At 42.6% G+C, this 27174-nt stretch overlaps 1 protein-coding gene across 1 annotated transcript in view; it reads left to right on the top strand.

Moving 5' to 3' along the window:
* The first annotated feature begins 208 nt into the window (after positions 1-208).
* LOC144265947 (uncharacterized) overlaps positions 209-27174 on the top strand; it is a 37373-nt gene continuing 10407 nt past the window's right edge. The window contains exons 1-5 of the mRNA XM_077819035.1: positions 209-320; positions 13635-13714; positions 19323-19444; positions 20916-21054; positions 22907-23028. Of these exons, the coding sequence (XP_077675161.1) occupies positions 13648-13714; positions 19323-19444; positions 20916-21054; positions 22907-23028 (450 nt within the window). The 5' untranslated portion in view covers positions 209-320; positions 13635-13647. The remainder of the gene's footprint in view (positions 321-13634; positions 13715-19322; positions 19445-20915; positions 21055-22906; positions 23029-27174) is intronic.

The following is a 27174-nucleotide window of genomic DNA, read 5'->3' as shown; positions in this document are numbered from 1 at the left end:
TTCCGACAGGAGAGAGAGCTAAGAAAAAGGGAGGAGCCTTCTTCCACACATGCGCAACATCCTGAGACGGGAGAAGGGCCGCCCTCTCCCTACACATGTGCATTATGAAGCACGTGTAGTGCTGGGAGGCGGGGCTCTCGGCCCTCCTTGCACAGGCGCAGTATATTCGAGCCCGGCGCGTCGCGCACGGCTCTAGCGTAGGGCGGCCGGGGTCAGGCGGGCGATGGATTTCGTCGGGGCGCGGAGCGCGGTGCTGGCTGTGCTGAGGGGCGCGCGCGCAGGCGACCGGTCCCGCCTGCTGCATTGGATGCGAACGACCAGTAAGCGATGCATTCGCCGGCCGCGGCACCTGTCCGTCCTCAGCGAGCCTCAGGCACCGCGTGGGGGCTGGGCTTTCCCTGGGAGTTGGAGGCGCTGCGCGTGCCGCGCCCGTTGGGCTCGGGGATTTGTCAACGGGCGGCTCCTCCCTTGCGCGCGCGGCTCCTCCCCTGGGTCGGCTCAGCTCGGCGCTCGGAAGGTGTCGCCCCTGACTAGCGTGTGCCCCTCACTTTTAAGTATCGACTGAAGTAGGGCTCGCTTAGATAGCGGAAACTCCGGTGTTGGCCGCCTGCAGCGTTCGACTGCCGCACCCGGGGCCCCCAAAATCGTAAGAGTGGCTTAAAAATTGAGACTTAAAAAAGAAGTAGGGATCTTAGTTGTGGTGGGGTTTCTGAGCCTTTAGGGTGCACTAGGGTCATGTGTTCAAGCTTTTCTCTGAAGTTCCGAGGACTAAAAGCTTCCTTTGTAAAGCCAGTGTTGCTTGGTTGGCTAGGGTTATCCATGTGGTGGACTTAATGACTTTTCAAAGTCCTTTCCAGCTCAACATTTATACTAGTCTGTGAAAGCTGAAATCACCCCCAATCTCTCGCTTCCAGCAGCTGGGGCTCTAAGAAAACACCCTATCACAAGAATTAGTAACATTGAATTTGCACTGGTGTCATTTACAAATTTTAGGTTTTGTCTAAGGGCAGGAGATGCACCTGTTCAACTTAAATGGGGTTAAAATCCATTTTAGTGAAAAGGCTGTGTAAATGCTTTTATTGCAATTTAAACTGTAAACATACAAGCAATGATAAACAATAGTGAAACTGATTTAAATTGCTTTGTGTAAAGAGAAATACAAAATGTAATCTAATGAGAAAAGTGTAAGAATTTTCAAAATCCAATTTACTTAGGAAACTATATCCCTTTTGATTATTAAGAAAAACATTTATAAGTACAGCAGGGTCCTGTTCCATGATTGAGGTTCCTAGGTATTATGCGAATACGAGTAACTGTTTTTGAAGTTGATAGTATTTTTCTAAGACACTACACAGAGAAAAATACCTTGATAAGTAAGGAGGGACAACATGCAGTTTGAGGATTATGTCCTCTCCCATTCATTCATGGGCTCATATTTACACTGCCATTACATGAGTCCCACCTTTTCCATTGTCTGGATTTGGCAGATTTGATACTATAAGAAGAGACTGTTGAGTGATGGCTCTTTTCTATGTCTGTCTGACTCTCATTACCATAGTATCAGAGTGCCTCAGTTTTCAATGTATTTATCCCCACAAGATCCATGTGAAATAAAGTACTTTTATCCACATTTTTCACTTTTTTTTTTGGAGGGGGGGGGGAAGAGGAGGAGGAAACTGAGGCATGGAGATTAAGTGATTTGCCCAGTGTTACACAGGAAGGCTGGTACAGAGTAGGATCTTGGGACTCAGTATATAGCACCCTTATTATTGGGCCAGCTAGTTTTGAGCTGTGTATATGCCATTTCTAAAAAGACTTTGAAAAGTTAGTCTTTTTTATGTTTAGTTTCTTATGAATTGTTCACAATCTTTGAGACAGTTGAAAATGTAGAGTGTGAATTTAGGTAATGCACTGAAGCCATAGCCTCATAGATAGTACTGTGCTGAATAAAGTACAGTCCCAGCCCCTTGTCTGCTTCTCCTGTCCCACCCACTAGAGCCATAACCCTGCTCCTGGCACTAGCTCAGTGGGGGAGGTTGGGGGGGCCAGGAGGGTGTGGACAGGCGTAATGGTGGGGATGCAGCCCTCAAAAGTTTGGGGACCACTTCATTAGGCAGATTATATTTTGCTCACACATTACAGATTAGGAGGAGACCAAACAGATCAAATTTTAATGTAGTCTTTAAGCATAAGGTTTAATGTTTATTCCAAAAATCATTAGCTTACATGGGAGCCAGGTTTGTATAATTTTTGGTGGTGCCCAGAACGGGTCCAAGCAGAGCCATCCTGTCCATAGGACAGACTGTGGCAACTGCCTCAGACCCTGTGCTTTGGGTGGGCCCCACACTTCAGGGCGACACAGGGTCCAGGTTGACCTGGAAGGTTAGTGCGGGGCCTGGTGCTGGCAGCAGTGAGCAACCCAGCCTGCCCTGCTCCACTGTGCCCCACCAGCTCCTGGTGGAAGCCAGAAAGAGGCGGTGTGGGGGGGCTTGGGGAAATGGGCAGAGCAGGAGCGAGGCAGAGCAGGGCAGGCTGGGGTCACATTGCTTGCTGCTGCCAGCGCCAGGCCCCCTGCTAACCCTCCAGACTGCCCTAGATCCCACATCCCCCTGAAGCGTGGGGCACCCCAAAGCGCAGGGCCTAGGGCAGTTGCCCCTGTCCATCCTATGGACAGGACAGCTCAGATTAAATATAAACCCAAACATTCGTGGAGCTGGGCCCACATTCCTGCATATTGGTGGAGCATAGGCACCGTGGGCCCATATAACTCACCACCTATGTTAAATTATTTTGGGTTCTTATCCATATATGTCCAATCCTGTTTTGCATCTTAAATTTTTGGCCTCAACGCACTGAAGTAGGTTTCACATTTAATGATGCATTGTGTGATTAAAAACTAAACACTGGCTCTTACTCTTTGTTTTCCTGTCACTTATCTGGTTTCTGATTCATGATAATATTTTGCTTCTCGCCTCATGACTACTTAGTTTCTTTAGTATTTTTTTGTGAAGGACCTATGAAAAATTTTTGAAGTCTAAATGAACAGTCATCCCATTCTTTTGTCTATAATGCTGATACCTTCATAAAATTCTAATAGGTTAGTGAGACATGATTTTCCCTTGCACAAACATTGCTGATTAAATGCTATCGTGGTCTCCCAGAGGTTTATTGTAATTTTACCTATTGTTTCAATCAATTTACCAGGTATATATGCAAAGTTTACTGGTCTGGTTCCTTGGATCACCTCTAGAGCCTTTTTAAAATGTACACGTGTTTAGTACTGTTAATGAGAGACAGCATATTTTTGCTAACAATTTCTGCACTTAAGATAATGAATCTGTCAAGTAGTTCAGGCCCCAGATTTGAACTACTTTATAATTGTTACAGTCTGGTAGGCTGTGCTCATAATTTAATGTACTCTATTGGGGTTTTTAAAAAGCTCCAGTAATTGGAGAAAGTCCAGAGGAGATCAACAAAAGTGATTAGTCTAGAAAACATGACCTACAAGGAAAGATTGAAGAAATTTGGTTTGTTTAGTCTGGAGAAGACAACAAGAGGGTCACGGTAACAGTCTACACGTACATAAAAGATTGTAAAAAGGGAGGGGATAAATTGTTCTTCTTAACCACTGAGAATAGGACGAGTATTAATAGGCTTAAATTGCAACAAGGGAGATTTAGACAGTAGGAAAAACTTCCTAACTAAGGGTAGTTAAGTACTGGAACAAATTTCCTAAGGAGGTTGTGGACTCTCCATGACTGGCAGATATGAACACATTAGACAAGCACCTGTCAGGGATGGTCTAAACAATACTTTAGTCCTGCCTCAGTGCAGGGGACTGGACTAGATGACCTATCAGAGTCCTTGCCAGTTGTATAGGTCTGATTTGTGGACCAAGCCAAAACTAACATGGCAACAGTTTTGTAATTGCAATACAATATTTGAGTTTACATGTAGAAGATCAAATGCCAGGATAGACTGGATGCACTGGTAATACAAGATTGAATAACTAAAGTAACCAGTTGGAGAACAATATAATTGGGTGTTCTCATTAGGTCTGTGCAGGAATCCTCCCTATTCTAAGATTCTCACTGTTGTTACAAGTTGAAATAGTTTTGCCTTTCAGAAATGGCAGCCTCATGCCATGAGAGCATAGCCCTTACATTTGCTAACTTCCTAACTATATGTATTCTTCTTTGGGAATACCTTCTTTGTCAGTAGTATCAAGACTGCTGCATAGTATCTAATTATGTAGGAGTTAAAAATACACTTTTGGCTACTGTACTTCGCAGTTTTGAAAGATTGCAAGTGAATATTGCATCAGCGCTAGGCAATAAAGAGAAAGGAAACCATCTGTGTTAGCTCTATAATGAGATCAACTGAGACTTCATGGTCTAGAACAGTGGTTCTCAAGCTTCCTCCCCCCCCCCCACAGACCACTTGAAAATTGCTGAGGGTCTCAGCAGACCACTTAATTTTTCCAAATGTTGTTTGTAGCTTTAGTTAATTATTGTAAAGCACTTTGGATAAAAGTGCTATATATAAAAATGATGTTTTTTCTACAAATAAAAGCACACAACTTATATTTTAATATCAGTAATCTTACTTTTCTAATGTAATGGATGTGCTCTTTCCCCTGCTGCAGAAGCCCCCCGAGCAGGGGCTGGGAAGGGTGTCTCTCCCTGATAGCCACAGCCCTGGAGCTGGGGAAAGTTACCTCTTTCTCCAGCCACCGCAGCCCTGCACATCCTAAATTCCGCCCCCCCCCCCCCCAACTGCCTGTAGTGCGGCATGTACTTACCGCTGCCACACCTCTTCTGGTTACCTCAGGAATTAGCTGTTCCAGCTCCAGAGTGCCTTCTGCTGGCTGGTGTTTCTCCTGTTGTCACTATGTGTCTTACCACTGGCGTCAGAGTAGGCCCCGCATCCCCCTTGGCCCACAGTGCCTCTTCTCTGGGGTACTGCCCCACAGTAGTGCCCCCAGACTCAGGGGTCCTCCCCCAGGAAATCCCAGTCCCCTCATCCCATCCCACCTCACCTCAGTGACCCACTACCAGTCTTCATCTAGCCCCATCCCTCAAGGGCAAACCACAGTCTGAAGTGGCCACTCATTGGCAAGGGGTTGGACCAGCTGCCTCTTCCTTCCCTGGCTACTTCCCCACAGCCCCAGTACCTCCTCAGGCCTTGGAAGCAAAGCCTCAGCCAGGGAGTTCACCAGGCTGGAGCACCTCCTGCCCTTTCCCAGCACTGCTCTGTCCAAGGTACCCCCTTCTGCTTGCAGGCAGCCAGTCTTTCCCTCTCCAACACTGGAGAGAAACTGGCAGCCTTCTGCCCCTGCAGCCCTTTTATAGGGTCCACCCTAGCCTTGATTGGCTGCCTCCCAGGCTTCTCTGATTAGCTCTCAGCCCCAGCCCACTCCAAGGGCTGGCTTCTAACCCCTTTTGAGCTGGATTGGGGGGACCACCCTGCTACATAGCCCCTCCCACCTACCCCCTATTCCCCTCAAGGCCACCACCTCACTTTAGAGGTGTGTCATCTCCAAGGTCCAGGCATCTAATTGGGGTGCCCCTTTGTTCTTTCGTGTCTAGTCGCTCAGGTGTGCACCTTAGAGGGAGCTATCTGTGGACCACCTGAATGGAGCTTGCGGACCACTTGTGGTCCATGGACCACAGTTTGGGACCTTCTGGTTTAGAATATCCAGAGAGTCACAAGAGAAATATAGTAACTTTAAATGCACAGAAGAGGGTCGTGGGGAGGTGCGGAGCCTACAGGACATAACCTCCTGTCACTGTAATCAAAGGTTAATATTCTTTCCAGATTCCGTGACATCAGCAATGATGCTGGTGTTTAAACAAGGAAGTAGACAAAAGTATCAATATTTGCTCATCTTTAATCTGATTGTATGAGGTGCATTCTTTTTAGTTAGGGGGAACATGCAGAAGTTTTAGGCATACATTTTTGAGTTTCTTATCATTACCCAGCTAATGGTGATAGTCACTCTCATCAGATTGGTAGTCAGAAGAAACACACATACAACTCTCACCCTACAAATAACTTCACTTTTTTCCCTCTAGCATGACCTGGGGTTATTTTGGATGGCTGCCATTTCCTTCTCTCGCACCAAGCTTGTCAAGAGGCAGTTGGCAAATGGAGGAAGATTATTCTACTGGCTTATTCACCTAAAGAATTGAGTAGAGATTAAGTTGAGGCACTTGCTCAGCAGGGCTGTTCTCCTGAGCCCCCTCCTGCAGGTGTTGTCCAAAATACTGGGAGAGAGTCTGAACTAGTGGAGGAAGATGGGGCTTAAAATCACTATACTCTGTCCCCAGAACTAGGGCCTCTGCTCAGCATTCTTGGTGACTCCTCACCTCATAGAGCTGCTCTGAGCAACAATTGTGGCAGTGGTGAGGGAAGGCAGAGCCTACTATGTTCTTCTTGCAAAATTCCTCTGTTCTAGATACTTATGCCACATCCATTCCTGTAATATCTGAGCACTCCCATAACCACTAAGATTGGGACAGGACAAAGTATCGCAAGGAGTCAGTACTGAGATGCCTGGTTAACACTGACTTCATCTCTAGAATTGTGGTTGTCCCACTCAAGGAAAAGCAGTATCATGGGAGATGCTGAAAAGTTGTCTAGTCTCCACAATCATGCACTGAATTTAAAGCCCAGTATTTCTAGGATGCAGAGGAGGGAGCAGAGGAACGATGATGTGCAAAAAGAAAAGAACCAAATAATAGTGGGAAACCAATTTGAATGTATATGGTGAAAAAGAGATCATTTCAACCAAGGGGGAGTAAAATAAACAGGGAAAATGACATCTTCTGAGACACAAGTTTCTCCCTTTCTTTTCTGTACTTCTACCAGAGTCCTATTTCTGTTCCCATCAAGATGTTGCATTGCAACAATTACACTTCCAGCTGAGGAGGGCTGGGCATGGTTCCAACATCATCAGCAGAGCAATTTAAGGCTCACATCCTCATTACCACCCCAGGGCTGAGTGTGTTTGCGTCTCATGACAGCTTGAGATAAAGACCTGAGCAGGTGGATCCTCCTGCAGTAACATGTTGCATCACTACTAAGACAGCTTGATGATTTTTTTTTTTTACTTAAAACAATTTATTATGATTTTTTTACTTTTATGAAAATGATAAATATGCACAATGTTATCTGGCACATCAGTTAAAAGTAATTTGAGATCTTTACAGCATAGCAAAAACCTAGTAACTTTTATCTTCTCTAGAATAAAGGCCATATCTGAACAACTAAAAACTCAAATAGAAAACTTTTAAACAGTTCCTTGGTTTAACAGTTTCCATGAGTAATCTTCCTTAGTAATTATGGTAACATAAATCAATGTCTTGAACCTATTTTTCTCCTCTGCCCTTATACAGAATAAAATAAGTGATACTTTTTTCAGTTCTTACAAATTACAGAAGTTCCAAGTCTTTTCACATAATGATAGAAATAGTCTACTGTCTTCAGGCAGCTGCTTAGCAACACTGCTTTCGCTCTTTCGCAACCAGCTTCCTCATCCCACGCATTACAGTGTAATGTAAGTCATTTTCGGGTAGAGGTTACAGCTTTTCCTTTGAATTACAGTCAGTTTTAGATCTTGAAGAAATGAAACATTAACTGTCAGAAATAGCAACAAGAAGCTTTGGTAATTTTTTTTTATTTTTTATTTAAATACTGGGAAAGCCGAGTCCCAGAAATTTTGCCCAAGGAAACTTGGACAAAACCTAAAGGCTAATTAAAGCCAATTTGGGAGCCCCCTGCAAAGATTCCGTTAAATTGAGGTGCAGAGTTCAGTGTGTGGGGGTGTGTGGGGGTGTGTAAGTTGAAAGAGGCTACTTGTAATATGCCCAGGTTGTGTTAAAAGGGGGAGACATCCTGGTTTACCAGGGGCTCAGATTATCCCTGCCATCTCTCTGTCAACCTGATGCATCTCTTACTGCACAGAACTGGAGCATGAGCAGTAAATGAATTTGCATTGCTGATGTATTGTAGTGTGAGAACCCCAGCACTGCTAGTAGCAGATCTGGTGCTGGAACTCTAAAAGTGTGGTGTAAACTGTAGAAGAGTATTAACTTTGGCCTTGAACATGCGCCTGGATTTCCCGAAGCCATTAGTGATGGCGCCCCGTCCAGATAGAAGTTTGAGAGCATTGTGTAAACTGACCCTCCAAACTTCTACTATTATAGAAGTGTCCTGGGATATATTAATGTTTATACAGAGAAGGTGTGGCCTCAGGTTGAAAGACTCATGCTTTTAAAAAAACTCTCTCATACAGTAAACTCTGGTGTACTTCATTTAACTTCAGGAGGCGGGAAGGATGAGTTGACCCTATCAGAATTGTCTCTGTGACTTCAGGAAGTCCACATTTCAAATCTGAAACTAGAGTCATTAAGTCACCTTTCTTCTTGGCAACTAAAAACCTTTTTTGTTGTATTTTGATCTTTTAAAACAGATGGAACAAGTCTATTTGGGGATTCTTACTAATCAGTCATACAGTGATAAGTAGTGCCCTACCAAATTCACAACCATGAAAAACGTGTCATGGACTGTGAAATCTGGTCTCCCACCGTGAAATCTGTTTTTTTGTGTGGTTTTACCATATATTATTACAGATTTCATGGGGGAGACCAGTGTTTCTCAAATTGGGGGTCCTGACCGAAAGGGGAGTTGCAGGGGGGTTGCACTATTGCCACTTCTTACTTCTGTGCTGCCTTCAGAGTTGGGTGGCCGGAGAGCGGTGGCTGTTGGCCAGGTGCTCAGCTCTGAAGGCAGTGCCCCAACAGCAGTTGCGTAGAAGTAAGGATGGCGATACCATACCATGCTGCCCTTACTTCTGCGCTGCTGCCTTCAGAGCTGGGTGGCCGGAGAGTGGCGGCTGCTGACTGAGGGCCGCAGGCAGCAGCGCAGAAGTAAGGGTGGCAATACTATACCATGCCATCTTTACTTATTCGCTGCTGCTGGCGGCCGTTCTGCTTTCAGAGCTGGGATTCCGGCCAGCAGCTGCCGCTTTCCAGCTGCCCAGCTATGAAGGCAGTGCTGCAGCCAGCAGCAGCACAGAAGTAAGGGTAGCAATACCACAACCTCCTCCCCCCCTGCAGTAACTTTGCAAACCCCTTCCCACCCTCCCCGCACAATTCCTTTTTGGGTCAAGATCCCTACAATTACAATAGCCTGAAATTTCAGATCTAAATAGCTGAAATCATTCAATTTATTATTTTTTAAATCCTGTGACCAAGAAATTGACAAAAATGGACTGTGAATTTGGTATGGCCCTACTGATAAGGCTGTAAAAATCCCCTTATCCATATATGTTGTTCCTATACTGTCAAATAGTTTAAAATAGATATAGTATGATTTTACATTTACCCTTGTCCCAGGGCTAAATGCTGAATATTGTAATACATTAGAAATTAAACTTTTAAAAAAATAAGTAACTTAGTGAGAAAATAGCAGTTTTATAAACTTTACCATCTGTATATTTTCATTTAAGTCTCAGATCTATATCAAAATCCCCTAGAGTGGTAAACTGATCTGAGAACGCTAAATCATCCAGTAATTAATACATAATTGTATAGTACACACCAATTACTGAACCCATCATAAAACCTCTATCAGGGATAAGTAAAAATGCAGTTAACTTTGAATTTAAAATTTCCTTGCCCACTGACTTGCACTGGGTGCAAATTAGCAAAGTAATTTTAAAAACAGTAAATGACATAGGATCTAACCCTGTGACATGGGAGCTGAGGGCACGATGTGGCCTGCAGATTAGGTATGTAGCAGGCAGTGTGGGAAGAATATATGATGGCATTAAGGTAAACAGTTCATAAAGGAGAGACTGTGTCAGCAAAATACACTGCCTGTGGAGACTAGAAAATTTTTTTGCGGTGCTCATACAGTTAGCCCCATTCAGCCCAGCTCCTTCAATTATGGACCAGAGACTCTTCCATTCCCAGACCTCTGTAGTTATATTTATTAAGTGATGACTTCCACAAGGTTAGGAAGTGTGGAGTATATGTAAGGGGCGGGTGTTGGTGGGGCAGGATTCCTTAATAGGAAGATACCTTTTCTTTTCCTCTCATCTATAACAAAACTAAGGTGGAACTGGAAATCTTCAAGAGGTTCTAATTAAAGCCTCATGATGAGTAAAGAGCAAGAATGAAGAAAGATGCACGTGAGTGCTAAGAGATCATAAGTACTATTACAGAATAGAAGAAGAATTACATCTGTAAATCTGTATTGTGCTTCTTATCCAGAGCTTAAGGAATATGATTTATGCAAACAGAGTAGTGTTTGAGTAGAGATCAAGTAGTGTCACTGAGCAGAAGCCAGATTGACAGGTTAGATCATCATTAAGATGGTGGATACATTGTGAATCTTTTTCATTATTTTAAATATTGTTTGATAAATTGAGATGGGATGTTATGATAGGTTCTGATGTATCGTCAGTTTTAGGATAAGAATCTGAGGAATCACCAGTTTTAGGAAGTGGCATTAATTACCTTTTACAATTTTCCACTGGGAAAATGAAACTATAGAGGAAAAGGTTGATGTAAGAACAAGGACTGGGAATAAGCAGTTAGTCATCAATGAAAACTAGGTCATATGATTTTGGTAAATGTATGGAGCAATTATACAACATACAAGTAACTTGGTTCAAAATTGAACTGTGGAGCTTCTGTCAGCTCAGTCAAAGAGATGTAAATTTAAACAACACCAAAGTGGATTTGCTTTAAATCACTAGTCAGGAAGACTCTGTTTAATCATGGATTTCTACATAAAAGTGCATTCTTGTTGGTTGTTGTAACCTTAATACATATTCTTCACAACTCAGCAATAAAAGAGACCCAGTTTGGTCTCATCTACAGCCTGCTGCCATTATCGGTTTTCCCTTCTAGTGAGAGAATGGTATGGTAGATCTCAAATCAATGAAGGCTACCCTCAGAAAGACCCTAAGCATTCTGGAATATGCTGCTCAAACAGTTTCACTTTTGTTTCTACTGCCTGTCCCTTCCTTCTCACATTTAACTCCAGACTTCTCCTTGTCCAGATCTCTTCTGTCTCCAACAATCTTCTATTCATTGAACTTTTTGAAACTTTGCACTTTTAGAGAGAGGTAAGGGATTGACTCTGTGTACACAAATTTGCAGAGGGACAATAGGGTTGAGGTCTGTTGTTTCTCACCTCTATATATTTATTTATTTAAAAACATTTTTGCTGTTAACAAGCATGTTACTGTATTTCTGGAGACACAAATCCACAGTTTGAGAACTGCAAACTAAGCATCTCTGATGGTATCTTCTAGACTGAGCACTGAGTCCCATTGGGTAGATAGAGAGATTAACCTAAATAATCTATACAGAAGCCCCTAGAACCCCATCAAATTGGGTCCCTAATCCATGAACTATTGGAATTCATTTACAAAACTTTTCTTAAACATTACATGAATATATTGTCTCATACTATAGAATTAGAATTTATAATCCCTATTCTATGATGAGATATCTTTGAGCTAGAATATATCTTAATTAAAACTATCTTTAGATAATTTTTTTCCTTAAAAAGCATTTTACAAAAAAATTCTGATTTAAATAAAAAAATTCCAATTTTTTTTATTTTTTTTTTAAATAATTGATTTTTATCCACCCTGAACAACACACCAAAAAGAGCTAAAGTACTAATTAAATAAATCTGACTTCTGTTGGAAAAAAGTACCAGGAATACGATGGTAATCTTAATGGAGATATTTGCAGGGGAAAATGGTATTAGGAATGACCAGATTATTCATCCTGAGGTCGTATCTAAAATCTTATTGGTAACATGGGGGAAATTAATTTTTGTGAGAGATGCAGCCTTATCTTCAGCTTGTACATCCAGTATCACCAAATTATATTCGAAGTTTAAATTAGCTTTGCATAATTAAGACTAACAAATGTTAGTCTTTGCAAAGCAAATTTGCTTTTTCCTCTGTGATCTTGAATTTATATCAAAAAAGCCCAGTTGTCTTTGCTCTTAGATTGCCTCTTTATTAAGTCCTTTCCTTTCAGTGTGCTATGCAACCTCCTGTTGTAATTTAGAGGCTACATAATGTTTTCCAAAGGAGGCTGGATAGCCATCTGTTTTGGATGGTTTAGACCAGAGGTGGGCAAACTACGGCTTGTGGTGCACATCCTGCCCACAGGACCGTCCTGCCCGGCCCTTGAGCTCCCCACTGGGGAGGCTAGTCCACTGTCCCCTCTCCCCTACAGCTACGCCGCTGCACGAGCAGCGCTCTGGTTGGTGGGGCTGCGTGCTCCTGCAGGCAGCATGGCATCGTGTCTGGCTCCGGCTGGGCGGTGTGGCTTCCAGACAAGCTGCTCTGAGTGGCATAGTAAGGGGGTCAGGGAGTCCCGGGGGGCAGTCAGGGGACAGGAGCAGGGGGCGGTTGGATAGGTGTGGGAGTCCCAGGGGGCCTGTCATGGGGCGGTTGGATAGGGCGGAGGTTCTATGAAGGCTGTCAGGGGACGGGGAACAGGGTGGGTTGGAAAGACGTGGGAGTCCTGAGGGGCCTGTCAGGGGGCGGGGGTGTGGATAGGGGACAGGGGGGTTGGATAGGGACCGAGAGGTCTCGGGAGGGGGTAGTCAGGGGACAAGGAGCAGGGGGGGTTGGATGAGTCAGTGGTTCTGAGGGGGGCAGTCAGGGGGTGGGAAGTGGGAGGGGTTGGATGGGGGGCGGGGCCAGGCTGTTTGGGGAGGCACAGCCTTCCCTACCCTGCCCTCCATACAGTTTTGCAACCCCCGTGTGGCACTCGGGCCAAAAAGTTTACCCACCCCTGGTTTAGCCACAACAAATCCTACACCTTGGTAGGGGGTTAAACTAGATAACCCTTGCAGTCCTTTCTAACCCTGGGATTCTGTAATGCTTCTGTACAGTCAGATTTTTGGTAATGCCAAAATGTTTAGACATGATACAGTCAGTGGTGCTATCCATCCAGTGTGAGGCTTCTGATGTTTATATAGCTAATTTTAAATCTGCTACGTTAAGGCTGAGTTGTGGCAGGGTGTTAATTTTTTTCCAAGGTGTTGATTAAATTATAAATGCACAGTGAGCAGGTCCTGCAGAACCAGTTTTGGAGTGGAATACAGACAGTAATATTCCTTCCAGCAAAAAACACAACTGATTGAGATTCATCTTAAACTAATTCATAAACTATGTGCAGTTTCTTCCTGGTTTGTTTTTAAAATGTTATTAACTCTGTGAAGATACATACTAGGGCTTGAATTATGTATTGTACATTCCCATCATTTAGTACCAGTAACAGGCCCAGTTACAGTGGCACAAGAACAGTACCTATGTATTGAGGTTCTTTTTGATTTCTTGTTTGGAGATACCTGGAGAGATAGGCATCAAGGAATAGCCTATGTAGTATAACCCTACCAAGGGTGGAGTAGATATAGGCTTCCCAGGGTGAGGTGGAAGTGTACATTTTAATATTTGACACCTAGATGCTGCATTCAGTGGTGATTTAGAAATACATGGATATGTAAGGGTTCGTGCATTTGACTTATTGAAGTAGGTGTTACTATTTCTTTCTCGGTTATGAAATAGGTAACCTCTCAAATTCTGATTTTAGTAATGGATTGAACATGCACATGCAGAATACTGTGCAAGAGCTGCTTAAAATAAGCTGCCATTTTGTGACCTCCCACAAAGGTAATGTGTTCATTCATTTTTTTCTTTGCCCTGCAGTGTTTGTGTTCCTAACAGAAAATGCATCACCATTTGGCGATGAGCACTTTTAGCTGATTATCTGCTTTTTAGAATTTGGGTTTCGGCAGTTTGTCATATTGGATTCATAAAGCTTAGGATGGTCTTCTGGCTTTGGGTTATATTAAAGTGCTGAATTCACACTCAGTACCTTCAAGGAATGATCTCGTCATGTTAGATCATTATAGTTTCTATTACAGTAGCTTTTAGAGGCCCCTTTATAGGGGATACAGTACAGACACATAGTAAGAGACAGTTCCTGCCTTAAGGAGCTTACAATCTAAATAGACGATGGAAAGAGTGGGAGGGGATACAGAAGCACGGAGGGGTGAAGTGACTTGCCCAAGGTCACCCACTGAGTCAATGGCAGAGCTAGAAATAGAATCCAGATCTTCTAAATCTCAGGTTAGTATCCTCTCTACTGGACTACACTGCCTCAGCAGGGACTTTTGTAGATTCCAGATTAGTGAAAACATATCTTTTCTCTTAGTTGTCGACAGGAATGGATTCTGAGATGTGCCTAGCAACACTGGGGAAAGTTATTTCATGGCCTTAAGGTGTTCCTGTGTGAGCATTTATTTTATTTTTCCCCCTCACTTTAGACAGGTGGAGGCTAATCTCTGCCTTTGTCAGCTGTGTCAGATGAAAATGGACAGCAAAATCTATCCATTCTACTATGCTGACCAGTTGGTTGTTTTTTTAAAAATACTAAAAAAGAAATAAAAAATGAACCATTTTAAATTTGCTGGTTTGACTAATGTAAATGATCTAGGAAATCGTTAAATATTGTTGATTTGAAGATTTATTTGATCTTAATTATGTTCCAGATAGCATAAGACATTTAGGGAAGTTGTTAGTGTTTATTTTATTGTTCTGTTAGTAGTTATTTTAAAGAGCATCCATGATTTTTTTTCTCTCCCTTTCTTGTGTTTGATGTTTGTTTGTTTGTTTGTTCTTGTTTCTGAAGAATGTGATTCTCTGATGATACTGTATATTTGATATATGGTCATAGTTTTATTGGAGAGACAAGGTGGGTGAGGTAGTATCTTTTTTTGGACCAACTTCTGTTAGAGAGAGAGAGACAGGCTGTTGAGCTTACACAGAGCTGCTCTTCAGGTTTTGGTAAACTCAGAAAAATTAAGAGAATATGAGGAGGGGAAGAGTCAGAGATTTCCTATATTCTGGTTTTGGGGAAGTAGGGCATCCCTCCTGTCCTCCCCCCTCTTCAAAAGTTCCATATTACAATAACCATTTCTCTGCCCAAGAACATAAGAATGGCCTTAATGGGTCAGACCAAAGGTCCATCTAGCCCAGTATCCTGTCTTCCGACAGTGGCCAGTGCCAGGTGCCCCAGAGGGAATGAACAGAACAGGTAATAGTCATTGCCAGCTTCTGGCAAACAGAGGCTAGGGACACCACCATTCCTGCCCATCCTGGCTAATAGCCATTGATGGACCTATCCTCCATGAATTTATCTAGTTCTTTTTGAACCCTGTTATGGTCTTGGCCTTCACAACATCCTCTGGCAAGGAGTTCCACAGGTTGACTGTGCATTGTGTGAAGAAATACTTCCTTTTATTTGTTTTAAACCTGTTGCCTGTTCATTTCATTTGGTGACCCCCAGTTCTTGTGTTATGAGAAGTAGTAAACAACACTTTCTTATCTACTTTTCTGCACCAGTCATGATTTTATAGACCTCAATCATATCTCCCCTTAGCCGTCTCTCTTCCAAGCTGAAAAGTCCCAGTCTTATTAATCTCTCCTTATACGGAAGCCGTTCCATACCCCTAATAATTTTTGTTGCCCTTTTCTGAACCTTTTCCAATTCCAATATACCTTTTTTGAGATGGGGCCACCACATCTGCACACAGTATTCAAGATGTGGGCATACCGTGGATTTATATAGAGGCAACATGATATTTTCTGTCCTATTATCTATCCCTTTCTTAATGATTCCCAGCATTCTGTTAACTTTTTTGACTGCTTCTGCACATTGAGTGGATGTTTTCAGAGAACTATCCACAGTGACTCCAAGATCTCTTTCTTGAGTGGTAACAGCTAATTTAGATCCCATCATTTTATATGTATAGTTGGGAGCATGCTTTCCAATGTGCATTACTTTGCATTTATCAACATTAAATTTCATCTGCCATTTTGTTGCCCAGTGACCCAGTGACCCAGTTTTGAGAGATCCTTTTGTAGCTCTTCGCAGTCTGCCTGAGAGTTAACTATCTTGAGTAGTTTTGTATCATCTGCAAATTTTGCCAACTCACTGTTTACCCCTTTTTCTAGATAATTTATGAATATGTTGAATAGGACTGGACCCAGTACAGGTCCTGGGGGACACCACTATTTACTTCTCTCCATTCTGAAAACGGACCATTTATATCTAGATATGTTTCCTATCTTTTAATCAGTTACCAGTCCATGAGAGCACCTTCCCTCTTATCCTGTGGCAGCTTACTTTGCTCAAGAGCCTTTGGTGAGGGACCTTGTCAAAGGCTTTCTGAAAATCTAAGTACACTATATCCACTGGATCCCCTTGGTCCACATGCTTGTTGACCCCCTCAAAGAATTCTAGTAGATTGGTGAGGCATGATTTCCCTTTACTAAAACCTTGATTCTTCCTCAACAAATTATGTTCATCTATATATCTGACAATATTGTTCTTTATTACAGTTTCAACCAGTTTGCCCACTACTGAAGTCAGGCTTACAGGCCTGTAATTGCCGGGATCACCTCTGGAGCCCTTTTTAAAAATTGGTGTCACATTAGCTATCCTCCAGTTATCTGGTACAGAAGCTGATTTAAATAATAGGTTACAGACTACAGTTAGTAGTTCTGCAGTTTCACATTTGAGTTCCTTCAGAACTCTTGGGTGAATACCGTCTGGTTCTGGTGACTTATTGCTGTTTAATTTATCAGTTTGTTCCAAAACCTCCTCTAAAGATACCTCAATCTGGGACAGTTCCTCAGATCTGTTACCTAAAAAGAATGGCTCAGGTTTGGGAATCTCCCTCACATCCTCAGCTGTGAAGACCGATGCAAAGAATTCACTTAGTTTCTCCACAATGGCCTTATCGTCCTTGAGTGCTCCTTCAGCGCCTCGATCGTCCAGTGGCCCCAAGGAGGCAGGATGTACAATATCCTCAGGAGCCATTCGCCATTTCTGTTGGCCAGAATAGGGTCACTTGAGCAGTGCAGGAACTGATCACTTTCTCAACAATACTCCTAGCCCTGGGATCGCAGGATCTGAATTCATGTGTTGTTAGAGCTGCAGTAAAGCCACGCTTACACATTTTAACAAAATGGAGAATTTGATACTCTTAACAGTCAGTGTAGCAGCTGGATGAACTCTATTACATAGTAACAATATTGTTTAAAAGCACAAGCCAGATGTTGGAGATTATTGCCCACAACAATCAGTCAATACAAAATACAGCTGCTAAGATAATCTTTCTTGCCCATTGTTCTGACCATGTCACCCCTTTTTCTAATTCCCTCTGCTCAGCTTCCTCCATTTCATCAGGTTCAAACTTCTTGTCTTCACTGTTAAGGCTCTTCACAACTCTCTGCCTCCCTCATCTGTTCTTATCTCTTACCAGGTTGCCCTACACCCTGTCTGCTTCACTGATGATGCCAGCCTTAAACACGTGTTTGTCCACTTCTCCTACAAATGTCTCTGAACAATCTTCTGTGGTGTCCTATACGCATGGAACTTCCTTCCTGAACTGATCAATAAATCCACTGTTCTCCTTCCTCAAGACCCACTTCTTCTGTGATGCCTGTGAATAATTTCCAAACCAGTGTTGGATGGTGGGAGACATATGAGATTTTATTTATTGGGTTAAAAATAAAAAGCTAAATCTGGAGCCACTGAGTTGTGCATACTATCTGTGTAATTTGCAACACTTAATGTTGCTACTGTTAACCCCAGCTCTTCCTATCTATTCTACTGTTTGTTCACACTGTGCATCATGTTTCAAATTAGATTGCAAGCTCTTTGGGACATAGATCATGTCTTTGTACAATGGCTAACACAGTAGGACTGCAATCCCAATCGGGGCCTTTGGGCATTACCACAATACAAAGTAATAATTAATAACCTATATAAATCTTAGATAGAGGCAATCTGGCCTAAAAGCCTAGTAGTAATGTTCTGCAGCATAATAAGAGAGATCTGGGATCGGCTCTTGGTCTCAGTTTTGGGAAGTGCTGTGGAAGCAACATTCAGAGCTCTTTGTATGGAGAGAAAGCTAATCTCTTACACTAATTAATAGTGACTCCTTTATTTAAACCATGTTTGCTGAAGCAATTTTAAACATGACTCAAAACCACTTCAAGGCTAAAATTGTAGTTTAGTTGGCCTTTGGCTGTCTTTACCCTAGACTTAAAATTGTCCATTGTTGTTGGTATGGTACAGCTCCACCAGTGATAGAAACAGTGGGAGCACGAGTGTGGATCAGCCCCACAAGCCTGGCATTTTTAACCACTATGTCTTCTAGACTTGCTGTGAACAGTGGCTGCAGTTGACAGCCTGTCTGTACTAGCGCTTCCACCAGTGGTAGTAATGGAATTTTTTTATTATTTAGTTTTATTAAAGAAAAGCCTAGAAGCCCCAACTAAGAATGTGATTTCATAGTGTTAGGTGCTGTATGTACGCGTAGTAAAACGTAGTCGCTGCCCAAAGGCATACAATCTAAATCTAAATAGAAAAGGCAGACAAAATGGGGTAGAAAGGAATTGTTATTTGAGAAGAAAAAAGTCTTAAGTGTAGAGAAAGCCTCGATGGATGGAGCCAATCCATGTTACTAATTTTTTTTTTTTTTTTTTTAATAAATATCATTGCAACCTGGCCTACGCCAGTGGTTAGAACTAGGTCGAGGCTCAATGTGGATGGAGCATGGAGGAGCTCTAAAAGGCAGTTTCATCTAATCGTCCCTGGTTAAAGGAAATTGGCTATAGAACTAAAGAGAGGAGGATGGGAAGATAAATCAGTAAAGAAGGAGAGAGAGCCTTATGGTGCAGATGCGTACATGTGAAAAATAACAAAAATCTCCAATACAAATAGGATGTGAAAAAATTAATTCTTAGTTTTTTTCACTTACTTATTTAAGATGTCTTATAAACTGAATTGTTGAACTATGCATTGTCCCTGATCTTCGTAACTAGCACTCTAATGTATTTTATTTGACTCTATAAGAGAAACCTTTGTGACAGTTATGTGAGTGCAAGCAACTGTGAGTTTTGTCGTTTTTCCAACACTTCAAAAACATCTTTGATGTTTTTATATCTTAGAATGAAACCATATCACTTTGATGGGGTATAGGTCATCATGTGTAAGTTATAGGTTTGTAAACATATTTTAAGAGACAAATTTATTAGGATTTAAATCTGTCTCTGGCTGAAAATACTAATAAAGATTGGAAAACATGCTTCATATAAAAACCCTATACATCTGGCATTGTTTACAAATCACAGCTATATTATATTGGTCATCACTTACAGTCCCCATGATATATACATGATTGTTTTAAATCATTTTGTATTGTAGATGACTTTGATGAATTCATGTTGAGTAATAATGATGTTGTACTCAGAAGTATTGCTGAAGATCTTCGGAATTGCTTACCCATTGAGGCAATGCTTAACTCAGAACATCTTGCGATTCAAAAAGTAAGCTTGTCATTCTGGTCTCTCTCTGCTGCACCACAGCATTCACTCAGAGATTATAATAATAATACCGATGGCAATATGGTCTATTGGCTAGGGCATTGGAGGGATTTGGGAGACCTGGGTTCTGTTCCCAACTCTGCCACTGTTTTGTTTCATGACCTTGGGAAAATCACTTCACCTCACAGTGCCTCAGTTAAATAATTTGATTGTAACTTATTTAGGGCAGGGCCTGTCTTTTATTACATTCATGTAGAGTGTCCAGCACAATGCAGCTAGCCTAGTTATGGAATATAGTGCCTGACTGGCATGATGATTCCTAATTGGGGCCTCTAGGCACTATTACAGTATGAACGTGAAATAAGAAAACTGAAAAGATAGAGCCAGTGGAGTGGTGGTACTACAGTACAGGAGATTCAAGTTTGGCTTCCACTTCCTTGTTTCCTGAGATATTAGGGAATGAAAGAGGCAGGATGCTCAGTTCATGTGTATTTGGGAGTGGAGAAAAGTAGCATCTTTTCTACTTAAGCACTTCTTCTGTTCATTCCAGGAACAGAGTTAATACATTCCTAGAGGAACTGCATGTAGTTCTTAACTGGAAAAATGGATTGGCCCTGTACACCAATGCTTTGAGGGGAGAAAAGAGGAGATAGGGGGATGCTTGAGGAATACAACGCCTTGAAATAATAAAAGGCAAAAACAATAATGTCCATCTGATTGAAAATTATACGTGCATTAATCAATGGTGTTTCTGATTCTGAAATATTAAACATGAAAAGTTGTATTTCTTAGACAGTTAAAGTTATAAGAGAAGCAGCATTACCTTAGTGTGTTTCTGGGGTGAGTAATGAGGCATTCAGCTCCCCATCCCCTAAATGTAAGTCACCTCTTCCTTTGCCCAAATTGTAAAGGAAAGAGCGAATGCATTCCTTCCCTAGCCTATAACCTTCACTTGTCTCCTGGGTACCAAAATCCCCAACTGTCCCTTGCCCAGCTGCTCAAACCTCCAGCTTTCCCTTGACAACTTCTACAAAGCAGTTGCTTGTCAGTTGAAAATTGTAGGCTAAGTCTACACACAGGAATTGCATTTATTTAACCAAATAAATTTTAAATAAATCTGTGCAACCACTATTGGGTGGACTCTCTCTTAAATCAATTTGTGTGACTTAAATCAATTTAGCTTAATTTGGTTAGACTAGCCCTACATTTTAGAGAAATATATATTAACTTTAGTATTAAAAGACGTAAATTACACAAATACAAGTGGACTGATTGGACAGAACCTTGGGGAAGGTGGAGAGTGCGTGAGGAAGTAAAAACATAATTCCAGAACTTGTGATATGTAATTTAGGTCTAATGCATTGCATAGGACACAGTCTGGACCTTTAGGTTTTGTTTAAAAAACCCAAATCACTGTATAAGTGAAATAAAGAGATTTGTCTGTGATTTTCTTAGATTTCATCTTCTTTTTTAGATACTTGAGCAGCCAGAGCCAACAGTTCATGTTGACGCATTCCTTTATGATGATGACATTATTGATTCATTGTGTGAGAAGGGGAAAATGAGTAGAAACTACTGTGTAGTGTGTGGCTCACACAAGACCGCACCTTTAGGTAAGTACCATGTTGTGAGTGCACAAGCCAAATAGATATGCTGGCTGATTTGTGAATATACAATAGATGAAGCTATTTTATATTGTTAAAAATAGTTATGCAGTAGCTCACCTGAGCAACAGATCATCCAGCTGATTGAGGACTTTGGCCAAGTCTACTCTAGGCGTGCTTTACTAATATAGGTATACCGGCATGCTAGACCAGCAAAGAGCACCTAGAGTGAAAGCTGTTTTATACTCGCAAATCTCAGCACTTTTGCCAGTGTAACTTTTTCCAGCAGTCCCCCACCCCAAGGCAAAATAACCTATACTGGCAAAAGGACAGCTTTGCTGGCATAACTGTGGCTATACTAGGGGCTTTGGCCAGTATAGCTATGTCGGTCAAGGATCACGCACCCTCACACCCTTACTGACATCGCTATTTTATGAGAAGTCTGTAGTGTAGACGTGGCCTTTGTCTTTCCAAACTGGCATAGTCAGCAGGACAGATTATTCCCCACACTCTGCATGGGGGAGAGCACAAGAAGCCTCCTGCACACAAGGGCCAAGCACAGTTGCATGAGTGACCCTAGCCAGCCACAAAGGGGGCAGGAAGTAGACAGGGCTATGGCTATACTGAAGAGGAAAGTGCATGCAGCAGTGTGAAAAGAGATGACACAGTGGCCTCCTCCACCTTCATATGTAGGAACACTAGGAGGCACAGTGACTCTGAGAGCTGCTGTTTGGCCTGGTGCAGCTCTGTGCTACCCCAAAGCAGAGTAGGGTCTTTAAAATGCAAAGCATAAATACTTTATTATAGTAACATTCAGTCTTCTGAAAGCTAGCTGTTCCAATTTAAACTATTTACAGATTTTTTTTGTGAACAGATATATTGTTGTTACATTGAGACCTAAGATACTGTATTCAGTTGTAATACTCTGAATCGTTCACCGCCATTAATGTATAGTAATATTTCCAGGTAAATAATTAGTAGAGCTGTGTGGAGAAAGGTAATTCTATTTCTCAGAGGATTTTAGTGTTTCAGAATTTGTTTTTTTTCCAATTCAGGCTGAAAACCTAAATTTTAAAAATTTTCCCCAAAAGGGAATGGAGCACTGATGCCAAAGTAGTCCGGCAGGGCACTGAGGAGCTGGGTGAGTGAGTTGGCAGGAAAGCAGGCAGGCGTCCCTCAGGACCCCTTCCTGGATTCCCTCAGACATTGTCAAAATCAGACTGTCTCCATGGAACACTATGAGTTTGACAAATCAGTAAATTCCAATGAAAAAATATTTTGTTTGTGTTTTTCCAAGCAGCTCTAATAATTATAGTTAACCTCTCTAATAGAGGAATGGTGCTGATTCAACTAAAGTTAATCTAGTGACTAAGGCCTGGTCTACATTAAAAAGTTAGGTCGACCCAGCTACGTCACTCAGGGGAGTGAAAAATCCACACCCCTGGGTGACATAGTTCAGCCGACCTAACCCCTGATGTACACGATGCTAGGCCAACAGAAGAATTCTTCCATTGACCTGGCTACCACCTCTCAGGGAGGTGGATTACCTCCACCAATGGGAGAGCCCCACCCATTCGCATAGGTGGTAATTTCCCTGAAGCACCGCAGCAACGCAGCTGCAACACTGCAGCTGTGCTGCTATAGTGTTTCAGATGTAGACAAGCTCTAAGTCATAGCACAGGACACTGCAGACTCAGATGGTTGATGGAGCCCTATAATAAAAAAGTGTATAGGAAACAAGAATTAAAATATAGTAGAAGGGGAGATCTGTGTCAGAGTAGGGTTATGCTCTGCTGAATATTTGGCACTGGTGAATGTTACCCATGTAACACCTTTGTTCTGTTCTGCTTTTATTTCTCAGAGTTTATTTCTCATTCCTTTTCCCTCGTGGAACTGAAGTTTCTTTATCGGTATGCGTTGCCTGACCTGACAGGAAAGATTCTGGTTGACGTTGGCTCCAGGCTTGGTGCAGTGCTATTTGGGGTAAAATCCAGCATGGGAATTCATATTCTGTTTCTGTGCCATACTTTTCCCTTCTCCAGCTGGCAGCTTTCATTGTTCCATACTTTATCTTCGTCTGAGGGGACAGATCAACAAATAGCCATCTATAGCATGAAGCATCCAGCCAGTACAAGGTGTTGTATTCTTGTTCACTCAGTTCTCCTTCTGCTTCTCACAGAGACGAAAACACTGTTGATCTCACTTATTGACTTGCCTCCACAAACCATCAGAATTACTTGTCCAACAGTGTAGCATTTTGCTGTTGCACACCCTGGCTGCTCTTTAGTTTGTTACTGCTCAGTCTCACATTGCTAAATTAATGTTTTCTTCCCTGTTCTGGCCAAATATTCTGCTGAGTTTTGGTAAATTCCATTGTGATGCTGGGAAACTCTTAAATTTCACTGAGATACTTTTGATATGAATTTGTCTCCTAGCTCAGTGTTTCTCAACCTTTTTGATACCAGGGGCTGGCTTGCTGCCTTCTGAACTGTGTCTGGGAAATCTCAGGGACCAGCGCCAGTCCATGGACCCGTTGTTGAGAAACACTGCCTAGTTAACACTTAAAGCATTTTGTCCTATCAAATACTTTATCAGAAAGCTCAAATGTATTTCAGATTGCTGTTGGCATGCTTGGTACAATGTATAGCCAACAGCAGCACAAAACATATATGGGTGTAAATTATATCAGTTAATACAAATTTCTTAACAAAGTCAGTGGCTTCAATAGGGGTCTGATCTTGGAGACACTTGAACATGTAACTTTACTCCTCTGAATAATCCAGTTTGGGATTAATCATGAATAACGTTACTCCCACATGTGAATGTTTGCGGGATTGGGTCCTTAAATGTTAACATTTTGTTGTCAGTTATTGGATTTATTTTGACGTTCTGGAGCACTTATATTGTTGTAATGAAAGAAAGCCTCAAGATAAAGCAGCAATATAATTAAAAGAAAGGTTCTCTTTTTCATCAAATTCTTGGCTTGTATTTCAGAAGTGGCAATTTGCCACGTTTTATCTGCACAGGTTCCCTTTCTAGCCAGAGGGTTGAAGGGCTTCAGAAAGCTCTAATAATCAAGTTGCAGTATATCAACATCTGTAACATTGTGTGTTTGTCATTTTTTTTTAAACTTTCCTATGTTAGCTAAGTGTAATTATAGTGTTCATTGTAGATAAAGTTGTAGTTAAAGTTGCAACATTTTACCCATTGTAGGCTGATGTTTTCTGGCATTCATACTTTCCCCAAAATTCTCCTTTTGGACAGAAACTTTCCATGATTGGTCTGAGTCCAAAGGTAAATTATTTTAGAATAATGTTTAGAAAATGTAATTCCATCATTTTTGAATTATTGGTGAAATATAAATTATTATTTACATTTTTTACATTTTAAAAAAAATACTATATATAAGTAGCATTGTTCAGTCTAAGGTATGTCTACACTATGAAATTAGGTCGATTTTATAGAAGTCTATTTTTAAAAATCGATTTTATACAGTCGATTGTGTATGTCCCCACTAAGCGCATTAAGTCGGCAGAGTGCGTCCTCAATACCGTGGCTAGCATCGACTCATGGAGCGGTGCACTCTGGGTAGCTATTCCACAGTTCCTGTAATCTCCACTGCCCATTGGAATTCCGGGTTAAGATCCCATTGCCTGATGGGGCAAAAACATTGTTGAGGGTGGTTTTGGTTACATGTCATCAGTAACCTCCCTCCCTCTGAAAGCAATGGCAGACAATCGTTTTGTGCCTTTTTTCCTGGGTTACCCATGCAGGTGCCATACCACGGCAAGGATGGAGCCTGCTCAGCTCACCGCTGCTGTTGTGAGCATTGTAAACACCTCGTGCATTATCCTGGAGTATGTGCAGAACCGGACTAAGAGACACCAGCACGAGGACAATTGTGATGAGGACGTGGACACAGGCGTTCCTGAAAGCACGAGCTGTGGCAATTGGGATATCATGGCGGCAGTGGGGCTGGTTGATACAGTGGAACGCTGATTCCAGGCCCAGCAAACAAGCACAGACTGGTGGGACCACATAGTGTTGTAGGTATGGGATGATTCACAGTGGCTGCAAAACTTTCGCATGCGTAAGGCCACTTTCTATGAACTTTGTGAGTTGCTTTCCCCTGCCCTGAAGTGCAGGAATACCAAGATGAGAGATGTCCTGACAGTTGAGAAGTGAGTGGCAATAGCCGTGTGGAAGCTTGCAACCCCTGACTGCGAATCAATTTCAAGAATCAATTTACTGTGGGGACTGCTGTGATCCAAATAGCCAACGCAATCACTGATGTTCTGCTATCAAGGGTAGTGACTCTGGGAAATATGCAGGTCATAGTGGATGGCTTTGCTGCAATGAGGTTCCCTAACTGTGGTGGGGCGATAGACAGAACGCATATTCCTATCTTGGCACCAGACCACCTTGCCAACCACTATGTAAACCACAAGGGGTACTTCTCAATGGTGCTGCAAGCACTGGTGGATCACAAGGGACGTTTCACCGACATCAACATGGGATGGCAGGGAAAGGTGCATGACGCTTGCATCTTTAGGAACTCTGGGCTGTTCGAGCAGTTGCAAGAAGGGACTTACTTCCTACACCAGAAAATTATCGTTGGGGATGTTGAAATGCCAATAGTATCCTTGGGGACCCAGCCTACCCCTTGCTCCCATGGCTCATGAAACTGTACACAGGCAGCCTGGACAGTAGTAAGGAGCAGTTCAACTATAGGCTGAGCAAGTGCAGAATGGTGGTAGAATGTGCCTTTGGACGTTTAAAAGCTCACTGGTGCTGTTTGCTGACTAAGTTAGACCTCAGTGCAACAAACATTCCCATTGTTATTGCTGCTTGCTGTGTGCTCCATAATATCTGTGAGAGTAAAGGGGAGACGTTTATGGTGGGGTGGGAGGTTGAGGCAAATTGCCTGGCGGCCGATTACACACAGCCAGACACCAGGGCGATTAGAAGAGCACAGCTGGGCGCACTGTGCATCAGAGGCTTTGAAAACCAGTTTCACGACTGTCCAGGCTGCAGTGTGACAGTTGTATGTGTTTCTCCTTGCTGCAAACCCTCCCCCTTTGTTGATTTTAATTCCCTGTAAGCCAACCGCCCTCCCCCCTTCGATCACAGCTGGCAAAGGAAATAAAGTAACTATTGTTTTGAAACCATGCATTCTTTCTTTATTAATTTAAAAAAAAAAAGTGAGATAACTGAGAAGGTAGCCCGGGTGGGGTGGGATGCGGGAGGAGAAAAGGACAAGGCCACATTGCTTATTGTAGCAACACTACAAATCAAAGCTGTTTGAATGACAGCCTTCTGTTGCTTGGGCCATCATCTGGAGTGGAGTGCTGGGTGCCCGGATCCTCACCCCCGCCCCCCATTCTTGGGCGTCTGGGTAAGGAGGATATGGAACTTGGGGAAGAGGGCAGGCGGTTATACAATGGATGCAGCGGGGATCTGTGCTCTTGTTGGCTTTCCTGCATCTCCAACAGACCCTTCATCATGTCTGTTTACTCCCCCATTAACCTCAGCATCGCCTCCTGCCTCTGCTCTTCGTGCTCACTTAATGCTTTCCTGGCCTCTGTCACTCCGTGCATTAAGCTGTGCCCTGTCAGTGCGGGCTGACTGCATGAGCTCGGAAAACATGTCATCGCGAGTGCGTTTTTTTCGCCTTCTAATCTGTGATAACCTCAGGGACGGAAATGATAGGGGGAGCATAGAAAAATTTGCACCTGGGGGGAGATAAAAAGGGAGAGTAAAATTTAAGACGATACATTTTCTGAGAACAGAAGGGAGACTCTTTCACAGTGAATCAAGCAATTCACAGCAGACAGCACATGTGCTTTAGGTATAAGGTCGCATTTTGCCTTTTATATTGAGCACCTGCCGGTATGGTGACACATCACAAACAGCTGGGCAACAGAATTTGGTTTCCAGGCAGCCATGGTAAGTCTTTTGGTACACAGGGTTGGCTTCTTACACCTTCATAACGTGGGAATGGTTTCAAACTGTAGCGCCATCCTTTCCCGTAGCACGCAATGCCATTTGGGTTTCACATTTAAAAGGAGGGGCTGCAGTTTTTGGGTGGATGTGCAGCACATACCTCCCCCAACCTCCGCCACGTGGCTA

The sequence above is a fragment of the Eretmochelys imbricata genome, chromosome 6 (genome assembly GCF_965152235.1).
Source record: "Eretmochelys imbricata isolate rEreImb1 chromosome 6, rEreImb1.hap1, whole genome shotgun sequence".
In the NCBI taxonomy this organism is placed as follows: domain Eukaryota; kingdom Metazoa; phylum Chordata; order Testudines; family Cheloniidae; genus Eretmochelys; species Eretmochelys imbricata.
Note: the sequence above shows the minus strand (reverse complement) of the source record. Positions and strands in the feature narration are given on the sequence as shown.